The following is a 17,093-nucleotide window of genomic DNA, read 5'->3' on the forward strand; positions in this document are numbered from 1 at the left end:
CTCAGACCCGTCGGCTTCGCGCCGCCGTCCACCTGCCGCCGCCCCCCACTTCGCCTCGTTGTCATCCCTGGCGCCGCCGCTCTGTGGGGTGAGATCGGGAGAGGGGAGAGAGGAGGTGGGTGAGAATGACATGTGGGCCCCACCATTTTTTTTATTGATTTGTGTGTGAAACTGACATGTGGGTCCTGCAGGGTTTAATATTTTTCTGAATCGAATTGTCACGTCAGCGCCACGTCCATGCCACGTCAGATGAAAACCCAATCAAATTAACCACGTAGGCGCCACGTCTACCAAAACCGCCCTCCATACTGCCGAGGGTCCCGTTTGTCCGGTTTTCGTAAGTTGGAGGATGGGTCATATCCGGTTTTGTGGTTCAGGGACGAAAATTGGACTGAGCTACAAATAGAGGGACCTACAGTGAACTTATTCCTTTTCTAAAGTGGCTCAATGAGGCCTAGCAAGGTTTTTCACGGCGGGCCATGAATTTGGGATAGGGACTTTCCAATGCTTGCAAAATAAAACCCCTTCTTTGCATCAATATTGTGAGTTTCACCGATACTATCACTGAATATTTTTTCAGTTTCTACGAAATTTGACCTGTTTTGCACATCAAAACTCACAGACGGCACTGGTATCTTGAATAATGAACCAGATTAGTACATTGTGATCCTGACAGGGCAACCTGTCTTGGCTACAACTAGCAATTTGTTGTTACAAGAGGTCAACCAGAGATTGACCTCGTTCTCACACTGACAAGCACATCCATTTTTACAACTTATTGCAAACAGGTCAACAAGACGTTGACATCACCCACGCATTCGGAAGCTAAACAACTTTTTACAAGCAGCAAGCAGGTCAACAAAAAGCTGAGCTGCAGATGCTGAAGAAATGAAGATATCTGAAACTTTGTCTGAAAAAAAGGAAAAAACTCTGAACATTTCAGAATTCAGACTGACGGATTGGCGTTCGTCAGTTGGTGCAGGAAGGGAAGACCCACACCGGCGGCGGCCACTTCCAGAGCAGGTCGCGCACGGCGCCGCGTGGCACCTTGTAGCTCCCGTCGGCGAGGTCGAGCACGCCGACGTCGGGAACCACCTCGTGGCACCTCTCGTGCGACCATGGCCCGTCGTCGGTGAAGTAGACGCAGTTGCCCTTCACCTCCGGGCAGCAATCCGCCGGGACGCACAGCGACGCGCTCTTGCCCAAGAACAGCGCGCGCCCGGCGAGGATGCCGGCGGCGGCGCCGTCCACCCGCGCCCACTCGCCATGGCCGCCGGCGGCGGCGTTCCACTCGAAGAGCTCGGCCTTGACGGTGGTGTACTCGACGCGTTCTTGCCGGGGCTCCCACTTGGACCGCGCGTGCGCCTTGTCCCTGAGCCGGTGCACCTGGAGCAGGTGCCCCGGCGAGAGCTCGACGAGGTATTTGCTGCAGGGGATCGACATGGAGCACGCGCGGCCGGAGCAGCAGCACGGCGGGGCGATCTCCCTGGGCGGCGACGGCGTCGTGCCCGCCGCCGTGACGTCCATGTCCCATGCCTCGACGCGCCCCACGGAGTCCAGCGTGTACACCGCTTGGTGCCCGTCGGCGGCGGCGGGGGCGGAGGACGCGCGCACGGCGTCGACCCAGCATCGTGATGGCGTGTCGAGGAGAGTCCACTTCGTGTCCCCTGCTCTGGCAATGGCGAGACGGTACAGTGGCTGGCAGATGAGCAGCACGGCGTAGCCGCCCCAAGACCCCGCCGGCGTCGTCTGCCTCCGCGGCGGCGCGACGAGGATGGCCTTCTCGTAGAGCTCGTACCTGAGCCTGTCCGGCGCGAACGACTCCGGCGGGACGAGCACCTCGTCGCCGTCGTTGTCTCCATCGCCGAAGCAGAAGCGGAGGTCGTAGCTCGCGACACGGCCGTCGGCGTCGCGGCTGGCGTCGACGAAGGGAAGCGTGGTGACCGAGGGTAGCTGGACCTGCGCGCCGGTGAGCGGGTTCAGGAGGTGGAGCTCCGATGCCGCGTCGGCGGTGACGAGCCAGCCATCGGACGAGCCAACACATATCCGCTCAGACACCGCCGGCGCCGGCTGCGGGATGGCGTACGCCCTGCCATCGGAGAGGCTCAAGAACCTCGCCTCCAAGAACCTCCCATCCCCACCGCCGCCGCCGCCGCCGCCGCCGCTCGGGCTCTGCCTGCGCGCCGTCGGGTTGAACGGGAGCATGAGCCACGGCGGCTGCGCGGCGCGGAACCTCGCGGTGGCGGAGGCCGCATCAGCCGACTGCCACGCCGTGCACACGCCGGGGAAGCGGAGGCGGTCCGGCACGGGGAGGCGGCCGAGCACGGACTCGAGGAGGTCCCGCGGGAGGTCGGCCCAGCCCGGCCGCCTCACCGCGGCGCCGACTAGCTTGTTCATCGCCATTGCCAGAGCAGAGCAAAGCTCGATCGCATGACAAGGAGGAGAAGATCGGAGGAGGAGGAAGAAGAAGATGAGACGGTTTGCTTGTTGGGATTGCAAGAAACGCGAGGCGAGGTCGCGGCTTAACAATGGCCATGTCGCGCCGTTCCGACGTGCGGCGCGGCCCGTGTATTTGTGGGATGCCGCAGGCGCGGGTGGTCAGAGACGGCTACTAGTTTTGGGTGCGGTCGCAGCATGGGACTGAGAGGGAGAAAGGCGGGTGGCGCGAACGGGAAGGCACGCGAACGCGCGGCGTGGGCGTGGGCGTGGGCGCGTGGCGCGGCGTGACACGGTGAAAATCCCGTGGGCGCTCGTGGTTAAAACGTCGAACAGGTCGTCGGCGCGGGCGGGGCGGGCGCTGGCAGCTGATTTTGGACGGGATGATAAGCAATTTGGTCCCTCAGCTTTCATGCTCGTCCCACTTTGGTCCAAAAAGGGCCAATTTGGTTCACCAACTTTTTCGCTTTTTGCCTTCTTTTGTTAGTGGTCGTCCAGATATTTCGTCGATTGTTAAATAGATGAGGCTTATAGAATGTAGTGAAACTTGACATTTCGAATTACTGGTATGTAAAATAAATATTAGGGTGTAGTATGTCAAAATATTATTAATAGATTCATTATGAAAAGCACTTTGATGGAGTAGTTATTTTTAATAATTTTTATTAACAAATTATTAGAAACATTAATGATTGAATATTTGTTTTGAGACTATGTAGATGTTCAAACATAAACATAAAATATCTCCCAAGTTGTTTCTCGACTTGTTTGTGTGGGTTTTCTGTGAAATATTTAAGATTGGATTTTATCAACTGGTTACAAGAAATGCCATTTAAAAGTACCGCTGGGAGATGGAGAAAGAGAACATTGCTTCTTATCCATACACGTCCATACCCAATCTGCTTCTCATCAAGTCACACCAATTAAAAAATCAATTTGAGAAACCAAACTAAGTAGCTCTTTTAACCAAACAGCCCGGGTTCATTAGTAGCCGCGCAAAAGTATTTCGGTGTGTTTTTATGGTAAATATTTAATATAGTTAAATTTGCTCAGGCTTTATTTTTTTTTTGAATTCTCCACCAGACGAAACCGATCGTTGATTAAAGTCAGGGGACCAAGCTGATCTGTAGTTTTGAATTCTACAGCATGAAGGCATGAATAGTCACTTGGCAAGCTAATGTTGCGGTACGACTCATGGCTTGATAATAGTAGCCAATAGGGTGGCATGCGCATTTACACGGCTAGATCTACTTTAAAATTTACTCAAATGATATTACTCATACGCTTCAAAATCTTAGCTTGCTGTATGGTCAAATCCTTACCATGCCAATGAGAATGGGATGGTCAACAAATTTAGGTTTAGAAACGAGTAAAAAAAATAGATTTAGAGACGAGCCGTATAAATTCCCTCATCACGCCACATAAACAGAAGGATAAATTTGATCCAATTACACACAAACAGACTCTTCTGAAAACTGAGGGACTAAAGTAAGCATTGATTAAAAGTCGAGGGACCAAATCAACCAAATCAACCTCCTCCTTCGAGTTATCCTGATTCTGACGGCTGCTCTGTTGACGCTGTTCATTGGGTAAACTTGGGTTCAGAGCACCTTCGCCCGCTATATACATATCTGCGTATTTGTTATAGCAAGTGGCGTGTTCCAGCTCGAGATGCACCGGAGATAACCCCAGATAAGGATCAAAGGATTAGGCAATCCGTATGCGTACAGGTCACCGATGACCTGTAGATTTGCCCTTGCTTGATACTCTTCCAGTCCTCTTTGATCCTCTCCAACTAAGCATGCTAATACTTTAGTAGTTTCCATGGAGTAAGAGCATGTGATTGTAATGGAGCTGATTAAATAACTGCAAGCACTAGAACAAACAGGGGCATGCGACCTGTTATTGCAGACCTGAGACTTGCAGCTGTGGTTACAAGGAAGAAAGGTTGTGAACTTCTACCAGAGCTGCATGTTCAGTTCATCGACTCCTTCCTTTCTCTAGAAACAGAGGGAAAAAAAAAACAGTATCAACTAGAGATCTGCCAAAATGAACATATACATGATTGAAGTGAGCTCTTTTACAGCATATTGAGGTAGCCACAAGTGACAAGTCAATTCAAGCAAGTTATGCACAACTACTGACGGCCACATATGCATTATATTGCTAGTAAAATAACAAAAGTACATATATTACAAACTGCAAGCTTACCAGTTGTGGAAACTGTCCTTTGTAACCAACAGCCTCCTTGACTCCTTTGTCATGGAATTGCAGGCTACACCAACTGCAGGCAATTGAGCAGGAGAGAACTCTCCAGGTGAAGCCATCATACTTTTGAAATTGTTGACATTAGTTAAGTACCTCCTGCTGATAAACAAGTGGAAGCTGTTTGCTGTCAGAAGCTGAGGGAAACAATGAAGATTGTACTTCATATAGTTCAAGAAGAATGTCTGTTTCTACCGATAAGTATTAACTGACTATCTGAATACATTGCACTACCTTGATGAACTGAAGAAGAAGAAAAATTAGTATAGCATGCTGATAACATATTTTGAACTGAACTAGGCCAAAGCAACGTATAAATTTCGGTCAACTGAACTAGGCCAAAACAGGGTATAAATTTCAGTTAATCAGAAAGGTACTTTACATATCGAGTCTAAGAGTGCCAAATTCAACGATAAGAACTGACACAAGGAAAATTTCAGTGAAACACAACAGTTTTCTCAAAGTTAATAGTTCCATTAAAACCCGGAACCGCTGAAAGATATGATAAATAGGAAAAGTTGACTGACCAAACAATCAGCTGCAGAGATGAACTTGTATGCTTTCACCAAGCAGTTTTTGTGTAATAATACACACGGTGGAAGAGGCACAAGTTATTTATTAACTTAAATTGTGCATGGAAACAACTGTGAAGGTAAGGCATGTCCTAATCCAAAAGGAGGCATGCACAGTAGATCAGAACAAGCAGGTTGGTCAGATAGATGAATCAAACAATAGCAGTGGTGTGCCAAACAGAATGTGAACTGGGGATGTGTCAAACTAGGGGTGTGTTTTTTACCATTACCTTGGATTAGTAGTAGTATCTGTCTTTGATGATCGGAATGGTTCCTCTCAGCTTGCGGCACTGCCTTTTGAGCTCCTCGTTGTCGCTATAACGGACATCTAGTACTTCCAGTGAACTCGGAAGGCCGCCCTTGGGCAGCGAACGGATGGCTGGACAGAACCAGATCTTTAATCTCTTGAGGCTGGTGAGTCTGTGTAACCCAGTGGGGAGGGACTGCAGCTCCGAGCAGCACCGAAATTCAAGGTCCTGGAGGGAGGAGAGGAGCAGAAGGGCCGCGCTTTGCTCCTTTGTGAAGCGCTCCACCTCGTTGTTGCTTCTAATGGTTAGACTGGTGAGTGAGGAAGCAAGGAGGCTGCAGATGGGCGCGGCAAGGACCTTTGTGATGTCATCTGTTTCGAGGCACTGCAGCTGCAAGGGGTCAGAGCCACACCCGACGAAGAATTTGGGGGTCTTTCTGATGCGCAGGTCTGTGAGTTTGCCATGGGCGAGGAGAGAAGACAAGCCCTCACCGCTTAAATCCATACATCCCTCTATGATTAATCTGGTGAGAGAGCTGAGGTTTGAGAGGGGCGCTAGAGTCTCCATGCCTCCCACACCATCAAAAAACAGATTTTGCAGGGAGGGTGGAAATGGGAAGCAAGATGAGGAGGAGGACGAGTAGTAGGAGGAGAGGAAATTGGGGCAATCCCCAACAGTGAGTGTTCGTAGGGAGTGCAGGCCTTGTAATCCTCCTCCTATGCCTCTTAAGCCTCCTGCCGTGCCATCTACGAGAGAATCAAACTGCAGGATTAGCTCTGAGATATTCGAGATGAACAACTCCTGAAGTTGGTGGGGCAAGAGCAGCAGTCCTGAATCAGCTGCTGCTTTCTCATCCTCTCCTCTTAGTTGCTCCTGCTCCTGTCCTACACGTGCATCCTCCAACTTATGACCAGAAGGTGACGACGATGATGCTGATATTGCCATCATCTGCTCCTTCGCCACACCAAGCCCTCTTATGTTCCCACATCTTACTAATGATAACCCCGAGAGTTTGGGGAAAAGAGATAGCAACAGTGTCAGTTCCTTCCCGCTACAGCTACAGTCATCGATACTGAGATCCTCAATCTGAAATTGGTAGCCGACAGTGTTCTCAGCTTCAACATTCAACAAGACATTACTTGAAACATGTATCGTGAGACTCCTCAAACATGATAGCACTAGGAGATGTTTCAGTGGCAAAGGAGGACATTTCTTCAAATACAAATATTTCAGTTCAGTTAGATTACTAAATGCCAATACATTCCAGAATGACATATCTAGATGGCCATCCTTTCCCTCAACTACCAAGCAAAATTCAGATTGGTCATTTTTTGAGTAATCCAACCGCTGAAAATCTGATCCCACTTCATCAATAAGAACACGACATGGAGAGCTTGTCCAAGGAATGTGAGGAAATGATGACAGCTTTGGACAATTTACAATCTCAAGCTCCCTTAATGTAGGGAATTGGGTCAAGTTCATCTCCGGTCCTGATCGAGGGCAAGTAGAATGTGAAAATGGCAACTCCATAAGTTCTGGGCAATCTCTTACAATGAATACCTCTAGCAGGGAGAACACATGGGAAGCATCAATTCCAGCCCATTTTGCTAGTCGTGGTATGCCAACTAGCTCTAACCTTTTTAATTTTTGAAAACTTTGACTTGTTGTACAACTCAAGGACTCTTCACCGCACGCATTAACCAACCACAATTCACCTAGAGGTGGAAATTTGTTCCACTGTATGCCATCCAGACAAAGAGATTGCAAGTTTTTGGTAGACAAGTTAACACCCAACCATGATGGGCAAGTGGTGCCTCCATGCCCTTTAATATGTAACTCCTGTAGATTGTCATGTGGTTTAAGATTTTCCAGAACATGTTCTGCTCGTGAAGAATCATTAGACCAAACTAATACTAACTTGTGTAAGTGCCTTTTGTTTAAAAGGTTTGCTTCCTCCCCTGTCTGTGCATTTTCGAGATTATAAATGCCCAGTGATCTTTTTAGCACTTCCAATTGCCCTATCTGCCTTAATGCAAATGCCTCAGCTTGTCCTTTGACTTCAAATCTCCTTAATTCTTGTAAACATTTCAGCTTTCCCACATTAGCAATGGCGGAGTGAAGAGAATCATCCCGGACAAGAAAATGCCGCAACTTTACAAGGTTACTCATTTCACTTGGTAAATTAAAGTGACCACTGCATTCTCGTACATCAAGGATCCTCAATTGATAAAATCTTGAAATGATGTTGGATATACTTAATTCTTGAAAATATCCTTTCACAATCCTTAGGTAGCGTAGATGGACAAGTTTTGAGAAGTTTTGCAACATATTCTCCATAGCATAAGATGCAGTAGACATCAAGATGACGCGGAGTGCTTTTGCTTTACTGAACAAATCACCAAAAGGAATGACAAAGCTCCCATGATATTGTCCAAATATCATCAAAGAGTGTAGTTTTTCAACATCTAGTCTCTTATGTAGAGTGCTGAAATCCTTCTTGACATTTTCAAAAGTCACTCTATCATTTACGTCCACGACGTCTATCACAATAGACAAATGCCGTATAGATGGTGGAATTTGCACAGTTCTCACATTAGAACTACTTATAGCAAGATGTTCATATGTTGAAACATTTAGTGCTAACTCATGTAATAGGTCATGCATAGTATAGTACGGAGACCCATCTTTGTTCATGTCTTTTCTGAAAAATCCATAATTAACCAAATCATTCAAATAGCTCAGTCCTATGTCTTCAACTTTTTTGTTTTGATTCTGTGATTGTAATATGTCTAGTCCTATCCACAAGTGAATCACCTCGTCACTTTCAAATCTGTAATCTTCAGGGAACAGAGCACAATATGTAAAACAATGTTGTAGATGAAAAGGGAGATAGTCATAGCTAAGCTTTAGCGCTGGCATAATATCATTCTCACCAGTTTGCAGTTCCCATTCTTTACTTTCGAGGACGCTTGTCCAATGTTCCAAGTTAAGGTGATTTCTCAATAATCTTCCTACAGTTTTTGCTGCCAAAGGGGAGCCCTTTAGTTTTTCCGCTATCTTTTTCCCAGTCACAAGTAAGTCCGCATGATTGTCTATTGATTTCTCATCACCAAATACACATGCTTGGAATAGTTCCCAAAACACATCAGATTCTAGCCCTTCCAATTGTATTGAATGATCAATTGTTTTAACCATTTCTGCGACTGCTAGAAAACGAGTGGTGACTAGAATTATATTTCCTGTTGATTGTGCTTTTCTTAGGGGTGCTAAGAGCCTTTTCCACTCATCCTCATTACCACAATTCCACATATCATCCAAGACAAGTAAAAACCTCTTTGATTTCAACCTTTGCTCGATTAAATCATCTGGGCCACCAGGTTTCTCATCTTTGAGTCCAGGAATTAATTTGGCAATCTCTTCTTTCAATCTATACACATTGAAATTGAGAGAGACACAGACCCAAACCTTAACATCAAAATGGTTCTGTACTTCCCTATATATATTTTGAGTGAGAGTTGTCTTTCCTATCCCACCTGAACCAACAATTGGAATGATGGTCAGGTCTTTTCCACAATAATCACCCTGAGTAATGTCATTAGTAATTTTACTTCTCTCACTCATCCTCCCATAAAATTCAAGGTCTATAAATTCTGAAGTGGTTACAGGCCGGCTCATAGCAATGCTGCTTGGAAGAAGAGGTGCTTGCCCTGGCATCCGCGAAAGCGCAGCATTGAGACTCATAAGGCCAATGGTGCGGTTTGATTCCAACAACTCCAGATTAAGGATGGTGGAGACCTTGGCGCAGACTGATTTTAGCTGCTCAACGATGTGCTTCATTCTTGTGGATAGATCCACCCTATCAAACTTCAGCTTTGGTGTTTTCACGGTGTGCCCTATGTGCGATGCTTTGCGGGGATAGGTGCAGCAGAGGAACCGGCTTCTTTCTGTAGAAATGTTGCAACGGTGATGAAGGTGTCACAGCCGTCATGTTCGGTTACAAAAGAGAGGCGTGGAAGGTGTTTATATTATCAATGAGATGGATAGTAAGTACCTCGAGCATTGGAAAAGAGCTTGTGAATGCAGCTGCTGCCTGCAAGTGCTTCCCCATCGTTGGCATGGCGACTCGCTTCCCCATTATCTCCGCATGAGCACGCCTTCTTCTTGATGTTTCTGACTGTGTGGCGTGTGTTGAGCACGAGGCCATAGAGGCAGCCCTTGGCGTGCTCTTCGGCGGCCTCATAGGTGCCATCAAGCTCGTCCTGGATACGGAAGTAGTCGAGCTCGTCCAGCACGTCCTCGGCGTCGTAGGCGAGGCCACGCAGCTGCAGGAGCAGCTGCTGCAGCGCAAGGTTGCTGGTCTCTCTGCCGCGGGCATTGTGTAGCATCCCCTGCGCGTAGAGCAGCTCCGTCTTGATGGCGCCAATGTTGGGGCCGAGCTCCGTGCTGGCAGCCCACGCCTCAACGAACCCTCCGGAGAGCGGGCTCAGCGCCTTGCCAACCACCCACCGCGCCGCGTTCACGGCCGCCGACTCCATTGATCTGTCTGGTCTCTACTCCGCTAGCTAAGCTGAGGAGAGTGGGAGAATGGAAGAGCTGTGGACTGCGAGAGAACAAAGCAGTCCAGGAGTAGTAGTAGAGAAGGGAATGGTGAAGAGCGAGCAGATAGTGAAGGACTACCAAACCACGGCGAAAGTATTGTTTGTTTTCTGAACCCTGTTCGAACTTTACCAAATGGTGCTCTCAAAAATGGATTTAAAAAAACCAAAGTCGTCCTGCTCTTCTTGAATCTGATTTAAAAAAACTAAACGTCTAATCGGCCCCGAAAACCATAATTAGAACGCAATAGTAAACGTACAGGCGGTACAGCCAATGGATTGCAAAGGTGCATAATGCCAGATTCGCCACTGTTCCTTCAGGCGGTGTTTGGATTCAGGGACTTAACTTTAGTCCCTATATTTAGACACTAATTTAGAGTATTAAATATAGACTACTTACAAAACTAATTACATAAATGAAAGCTAATTCGCGAGATAAATTTTTTAAGCCTAATTAATCCATAATTAGAGAATGTTTACTGTAGCATCACATAGGCTAATCATGGATTAATTAGGCTCAAAAGATTCGTCTCGTGACTTAGTCCAAGATTATGGATGGGTTTTATTAATAGTCTACGTTTAATATTTATAATTAGTGTTCAAACATCCGATGTGATAGGGACTTAAAAGTTTTAGTCCCATCTATACAGGGCCACTAAGCTACCGGGATAGAGCAATTTGCCCGCATGTGGGATGTGGCAGTGTGGCAGTGGCACAGAGGAAGAACAGATCTGATAAGCAACAGCCCATGCTGTATCGCATATTATTAAGGGCGCGGGCTGGGGCGATGTTGGTGCGGGCCACGTCGCCCCTTTTTCCTTCCGCCGTCCGATCAGGCGTGGGCGGCTGGGATTGAGGCGCGCGGTGGAAATTTTGCGAAAAATCCCTCCGATTTATATATAATTCAATATGGGTCCCTCGCGAACAGTTTCTATGAGCCGATGTTTTACGTGAAGGCCCTTGTAGTAGCCGGATATTCCGTGCGTGGGAGAGAAAAAACGCGAATCAGGACCGCGCTGTAAAATCTTAAAGTCGAGAGGCTTTTTTGCATAATGATCCCCACTAGCCCACCCACCCCCAAACCCTAGCCGCCGCCTTCCGTCTCGCCTCCTCCCCCTCGTCCCCATCCTCTCGCTCTCCTGCCTCCGCCTCCGCCTCCCCCTCGCGCCGCCGCCTCCGTCCCGCGCGACCGCCTCCGCCTCCGCCTACGCCTCTGCCTTCCCCTCGCGCCGCCGCGTCCACCTCATCGCCGCCGCCGTCGCTTCGTCGTCTCCCAGCGTTCATATATACCGTTGTAACACCAGCATATACTCCCACATTGACTAATATTTATAACTATAACAACAAGGTTGACTGCGCCATTGGAAACTATACATGGCCATGTGCTCTGCACCTCTCTTGACCTAGCTAGAGAAAGCAATGTCTTCCTTGAATTAATACTTGACCGACAAGAAAATAATTTGAAATTTGTAGTTTGTTCAACACATGCATATATGATACGCCTCGGTGGAGGGGCAGGCAGGCATGGCGTGTGCAAACCACGCGAAAACGCGAGATACGCTGAACCTGTTGCATATGCGTTACGTTCCACTTGGCCGGATTTGCACACACGTAATGTGAACGCGAGCCGTTGAATGCGTGATCCCGTTTTCCTTTCTCGGCTGGCGGCACGAGACATATATATCGCGCCGAATATACCACCAGGGTAGAGGAGATAGCCTGGATATTAGAATAGGAATTGTTCGGGATCTTCACGTCGGGGGTACGCGCGGCGCTCGTTTCGCAATCGTCATCGCTGACGTCATGCGCGGGGCATGCGTTGCTACTAAGGGCATCAGCAATGTATATGGCCCAAGTGGTCTTTAAGGTGGGGCCATATAAATGTAGTCCACACCTAATAACACTTGCTACAATGTATAAACAGCAAAGTGGTCCTTAAGGTGGGTCCCATCTAAATAAAAAATCTTACTGCTCCTCAACTACCCCTTCCCTTCTCTTCTCTCCCCTTCTCTTCATCCGATCCCCTTTCCTCTCGCGTTCTTCTTCTCTCGCGAGGCAGCGGTGCTCGTCGGATCCGTCGGCAGCGGAGGCGTTGGAGGAGGTGGAGGCGGCGGCGGCGGTGCTCGTGGACGGGGCTGGATCCAGCAGCGGCGAAGGCGTTGGAGGAGGAGGCGGCGGCGGCGACGCCCGCGGGAGGAGGAGGAGGCGGCGGCGGCGGTGCTCATGGGCGGGGCTGGATCCGGCGGCGGCGACGCTCGCGGGAGGAGGAGGAGGCGGCGGTCGCGACGCCGGCGGGTGAAGGAGGAGGCGGCGGCAGCGCAGCTCTCCGGCGGTGGTGACGACCAGCGCGAGGAGGTCGTGGCTGCAGCAGCAGCTCTCCGGCGGTCCTCCAGTGGCTGGGGAGACGGCTCTCGTGGGTGAATCTCCGGCGACCTCCTCCCGGGTGCTCTCTCTCCGGTGGCGGCAAGGAACTGATAGGTGAGAGAGAGAGGAGAGTTCCAAGAGAGAGAGAAATAATGAGTTTTTTATTCCATAAGGGCAAGCATTAGCTATAAGGGTGGCTCATCTAAAAAATACCTATAATGACCACTTGCACAATGTATAAAGACTACTTGAGGGGCTTAAGGCCCTCTATATTTTCACATTGTGAATGCCCTAAGGCCAGCGAACTCTATGGGTTCGTACGTGACCACGTGTATAGTGCGAATTTGCTAATGCGCGACTGACCGCGCGCGCGCCCTCCCGCGCGGCGAGGCACGTGGCGCGCGCGGAGAGGGCCGCGGCGGCAGCGCGTGCGCAGGTGGGGCCCGGGCGGTTTTTTTTCTTTCTCTTTCATGTTTGGTTTTTCTTTTCGGGTTTTTTTTTCTGGTTTTTTCTTTTTTTTCCTTTCGGTTTTTTTAATATATATGTGTACAAACTTTTTATACGTACTTATACAAACTTTATATACGTATATATAAAGTTTGTATATGTGTATACAAACTTCATATACATCATATATAAAGTGTATATACACGTATACAAACTTTGTATGTATCGTATATAAAGTTTGTGTATGCGTATACAAACTTTGTATCTCGTATGTATACAAACCTTATATTGTGTCCGATTTTTGTTTCTGGTTTTTTTATTTTTTTTTAGTTTTTTCCTTGTGGGTTTTTTCGTTTTTATACGTACGGGATACAAAGTTTCTATACACCTATACAAAGTTTGTGTACGCGTATACAAACTTTGTATCCCGTACATATACAAAATTTATGTGTACAAACTTTATTTACGTGATGTATTTTTTTTTCAATTATTTAATACATATATATATAAAGTTTGTATACGTTGTATATAAACTTTTGTATACGTATACATGTATATATATACTTCGTATTTTTAGTAGTACTAGTTGTAGTATAATAATAGTACTAGTAGTAGTACTAGTTGTATATAGACCGGTTCCTACTACTACAACCACCTAGCAGCAAGCAACAGCAATGCTAGTAGTATTAACTGCGTGCAGGGCCCACTAGTAGCAGCAGCAACAGTGCTAGTAGTCCTAGCTGCGTGCGCGGGGCCCACTAGTAGCAGCGCTAGTCAGTGATTAAAGTAGGCATGGACAGAAACCTGCAAGCAACCAAATGGGAGTAACTGCAGATGCAGAGAGCTATTAATTTTCAAACATCCGATGTGATAGGGACTTAAAAGTTTTAGTCCCATATCCCTATCACATCGGATGTTTGGACACTTATTATAAATATTAAATGTAGACTATTAATAAAACCCATCCATAATCATGGACTAATTCGCGAGACGAATCTATTGAGCCTAATTAATCCATGATTAGCCTATGTGATGCTACAGTAAACATTCTCTAATTATAGATTAATTAGGCTTAAAAAATTTGTCACGCAAATTAGCTTTCATTTATGTAATTAGTTTTGTAAGTAGTCTATATTTAATACTCTAAATTAGTGTCTAAATAGAGGGACTAAAGTTAAGTCCCTGGATCTAAGCACCACCTAAGGAACATACGCTTCAAAGCGATTTGCGCTCTGGGGGTGCCTCGCGTACATCGTGGCCGGTGCAGCGACGACGAGCCAGTGGAGGGACGTGTGCTTGTTGCCGGAGCAAGGCCGGTGGCGGGAGCGGAGCCCCTCGCCAACCCGCCACCCGCCAAGATTCTCCACGTCTTCCACTCTCGAGTCTCGAGTGAGTCTCCCATGGTCGAGTCCAACCCCAACAACCACAGTCCGAAGTACGAATAAGTACATTTCAGGTCTCTTTAACTTATACCGAATCCCATTTTCATCCCGGAACCCAAAAACCAGATACAACTCTCCCAACTTATAAGACCAGTACAAACGAGATCCCTCGACAATATTATCCCTAGTTTTGACTGACGTGACACCTACTTAGCTAATTTGACTAGGTCTTCATCCCACGTGGCATTGAGACATTGATTAACATGGCGTTTACATGGTAGTTTAATTCGGGAAAAAAAATAAAAGGAGCAAAATTGAAAACTAAATAAGTAAAACAAAATATGGGGTCCCCATGTCAGTCAAACAAGATTAAAAATAGTGGGACCCACATGTCAATGGGTCCCACTTCCTCCACCTCACTCTATCTCCTCAATCTCTTCACCGAGGCAGCGCCGCTATCGACGACAACACACCGAAAGGGTGTAACGCTCCGCTTTTCGAGAGGCGTTAAAAACTAATTCGGCAAAATCCTAATTTTGAAAATTTCGTTCTTTGAGTGCTGAGTCTAAGTTGTGCCGTGGATCTCAGTTTAAATCCGTCCTTGTTCCCTCTCATCGCCATCAAAATCATCATCCTCAAAATTCTTTCCAATTCAAATTGTCTCCAAATTCGATCCCTCTGAAAAAGTCTATTTTGCGTCACTCTGCTTTTGTGGGCCGAATTCCTCTCCCTCGGCCCATCACTCTCTCCCAGTCCGTTTCCTCCTCTCCCCTCGGACGTGCGTTGCACGCAGCCGAGCCGAGAGAGAGCGCCGCTCTCTCCCCTCTCTCTCCGTTTCCTTTATCTCTCTCCTCTCGTCACGCTATGCGCCGTCGCCGTGATTCGATTTTCGCCACCGCCTTTGAAATCCCGCCGCCACCATCCAAACCTCCACCGCCTTCGCCCTTTCCCGTGTACTCTCGCGAGGTGGCCGACCGGCCGGTCGCCGCCGCCATCAGCCCTTGCGCCGCCGACGCCACGTGCTGCCGCCTTGCCCCCGCTCCATGACAAACCGACCGCCGCCGTCATCGCCGACGTCATCCATGGCCCCCGCCACTCCACGCCGCATCGTCCAAGAATGGGAGAAGCAGCTGCTCCCCCTCTCCTCAATATGGCAAAGGACCAATGCAACCCCCTTTCCCCCCTTCTTTTTCCCTTTCCCCGACCACCGCCGGCGTCACCACCTCTGCGCCGCTTGACCGCTCGCGCCACCCGCCTCATCTCCTTGACCGCTCCAAGGTCGGTTCTCTCAAACCGACATCGCCACCTATAAAACCCACACCCCCCTCCCATACCTCTCGCTTCCTCTCCTCCATCACACCACTGCCGCCTCGCCGTTCGTCGTCGTTCTCGCCCTCCTCTGCCGTCGTGCGTGTCGGGGAGCTAGCGAGCACGAGGAGTCGACGAGGAGCTCCGCGCCGCCCCCATCCTCGCGCCTCTCCCTCTCTTCTTCCCCGGCCGCGCCCTCTCGGTGCCGCGCCACCCCGCCGTCACGTCCGCCTCGCCGCGACTCCATCCGCGCCGCCGACACCGTTTCTCTCGTCGGTGAGCTCCCCACCGAACCCCTTTCCCCTGTCGCACGCCGCGCCGCGCCCGCCGCCGTTTGTCACATCTCGCCGCGCGCCCTTGCTCTGTCCCGGGCGTCGCTCGCCGTCGCCGGCCTCTCTCGGCGCCGCCCGTGCCCTCTCGACCGGTGGAATGAGCTCGCGACCTCGCGTAGATGCTCCAGCTCCAACGAATCGAACCCCCGTTGCCCCGGTGAGTTTCCCCCTTTGCTCGCCGCCGACGATCGCCGTCGAAATCCGCCGCCGTCGGCTCCCCTCTTGTCAATCCCTCTCGCCACCACGCTCCCGGGGATCCCCTTGACCTCCCCCTTGCTGCCCCATGGCCGCCGGCCTCCCCTCTCGCTCTCGCGCCGTGCCGCCCCTTCCGCCGCCGCATAGCGCCGCCGCCCGTGCGTCGCCGGTGACCTTCGGGTCCCGCGTCACCGCGTGCGCGTCGCAACCCCTTTCCGCGACAGCTGAGCCCGAGCCCGCGCGCCCTTCGCTCTTTCCGCGCGCGGCCACGTCGTCGTGCCGGCGAGATTGGCCACCGCCGTCGGCCGCCGTCGTTCTTCCCCCGGCTAATCCGCTCCGTTGAATCGATTCCCCTTGGCCTCCTCTCTCTTCCGGTGCTAACCCCCCGATCCATCTCGCCGCCGTTCGCCGGTTTGCGTCGCTCGTCGCCGGCCGTCGGATCAGCCTGCCCGGCCTCCTCTGCCTCCCCATCCGACGTGGCTTCCACGTGGACGCCACCTCTGCCCCGGGCCCGCTTGACCGAGTCAAGCCGGCGCCCAGTCAGCCCCCTCCTCCCTCTCCCCGCTCGTGGGCTTGGCCCATCAACCATCCCCCCTTCTTGGCCTAGGGGAAATAGAAAAGTCTACTTTTACTCCCTCTGTCCAAGCCCAGTGCCCACACACATGAACAAAAGTCCACTTAATCCCCCCTGTACAGTACACCCTTGGCCCCGCTCGTCAGTGACTGTCAATAATATTCTTGTGAATATTATTTCTATAAATTCTATAAACCATTTCTCGTATTCCAGAAAATCCCGATAAATCATTTCCTTGTCCAGAAATTCCAGTTAAACTTCCAAAATTCATATCTCTTGATCCGTAACTCCGATTGACTCCGTTCAGCTTCCACTATTTCCGTAAAGTTGAGATCTATCTAATGGCACTATTAATTAGTCTAAATAGGATCTTTC

The 17,093-nt window shown here is 49.5% G+C and overlaps 2 protein-coding genes across 10 annotated transcripts; both read right to left on the minus strand.

Moving 5' to 3' along the window:
- Nucleotides 1-636: 636 nt before the first annotated feature.
- Nucleotides 637-2,914, minus strand: LOC127777411 (uncharacterized). The gene has a single exon (XM_052303996.1). The coding sequence runs from the start codon at nt 2,401-2,403 to the stop codon at nt 970-972; it is 1,434 nt and encodes a 477-aa protein (XP_052159956.1). The 5' UTR covers nt 2,404-2,914; the 3' UTR covers nt 637-969.
- A 903-nt stretch (nt 2,915-3,817) lies between these two features.
- Nucleotides 3,818-10,131, minus strand: LOC127777643 (putative disease resistance protein RGA3). 9 transcript variants are annotated; one of them, XM_052304250.1, is made up of 4 exons: nt 9,573-10,131; nt 5,504-9,465; nt 4,648-4,800; nt 3,818-4,436 (listed from the first exon to the last, which is right to left on the minus strand). In XM_052304250.1, exons 1-2 carry the CDS (start codon nt 10,054-10,056, stop codon nt 5,510-5,512), a joined length of 4,440 nt encoding a protein of 1,479 aa, XP_052160210.1. In that variant the 5' UTR covers nt 10,057-10,131; the 3' UTR covers nt 3,818-4,436; nt 4,648-4,800; nt 5,504-5,509. The 9 variants fall into 9 exon arrangements, with proteins under 9 accessions (XP_052160210.1, XP_052160205.1, XP_052160209.1 ...); XM_052304245.1 differs by having other exon boundaries at nt 4,648-4,803; XM_052304249.1 differs by having other exon boundaries at nt 4,648-4,821.
- Nucleotides 10,132-17,093: the final 6,962 nt, after the last annotated feature.

Source organism: Oryza glaberrima, chromosome 6 (assembly GCF_000147395.1).
Source record: "Oryza glaberrima chromosome 6, OglaRS2, whole genome shotgun sequence".
In the NCBI taxonomy this organism is placed as follows: domain Eukaryota; kingdom Viridiplantae; phylum Streptophyta; class Magnoliopsida; order Poales; family Poaceae; genus Oryza; species Oryza glaberrima.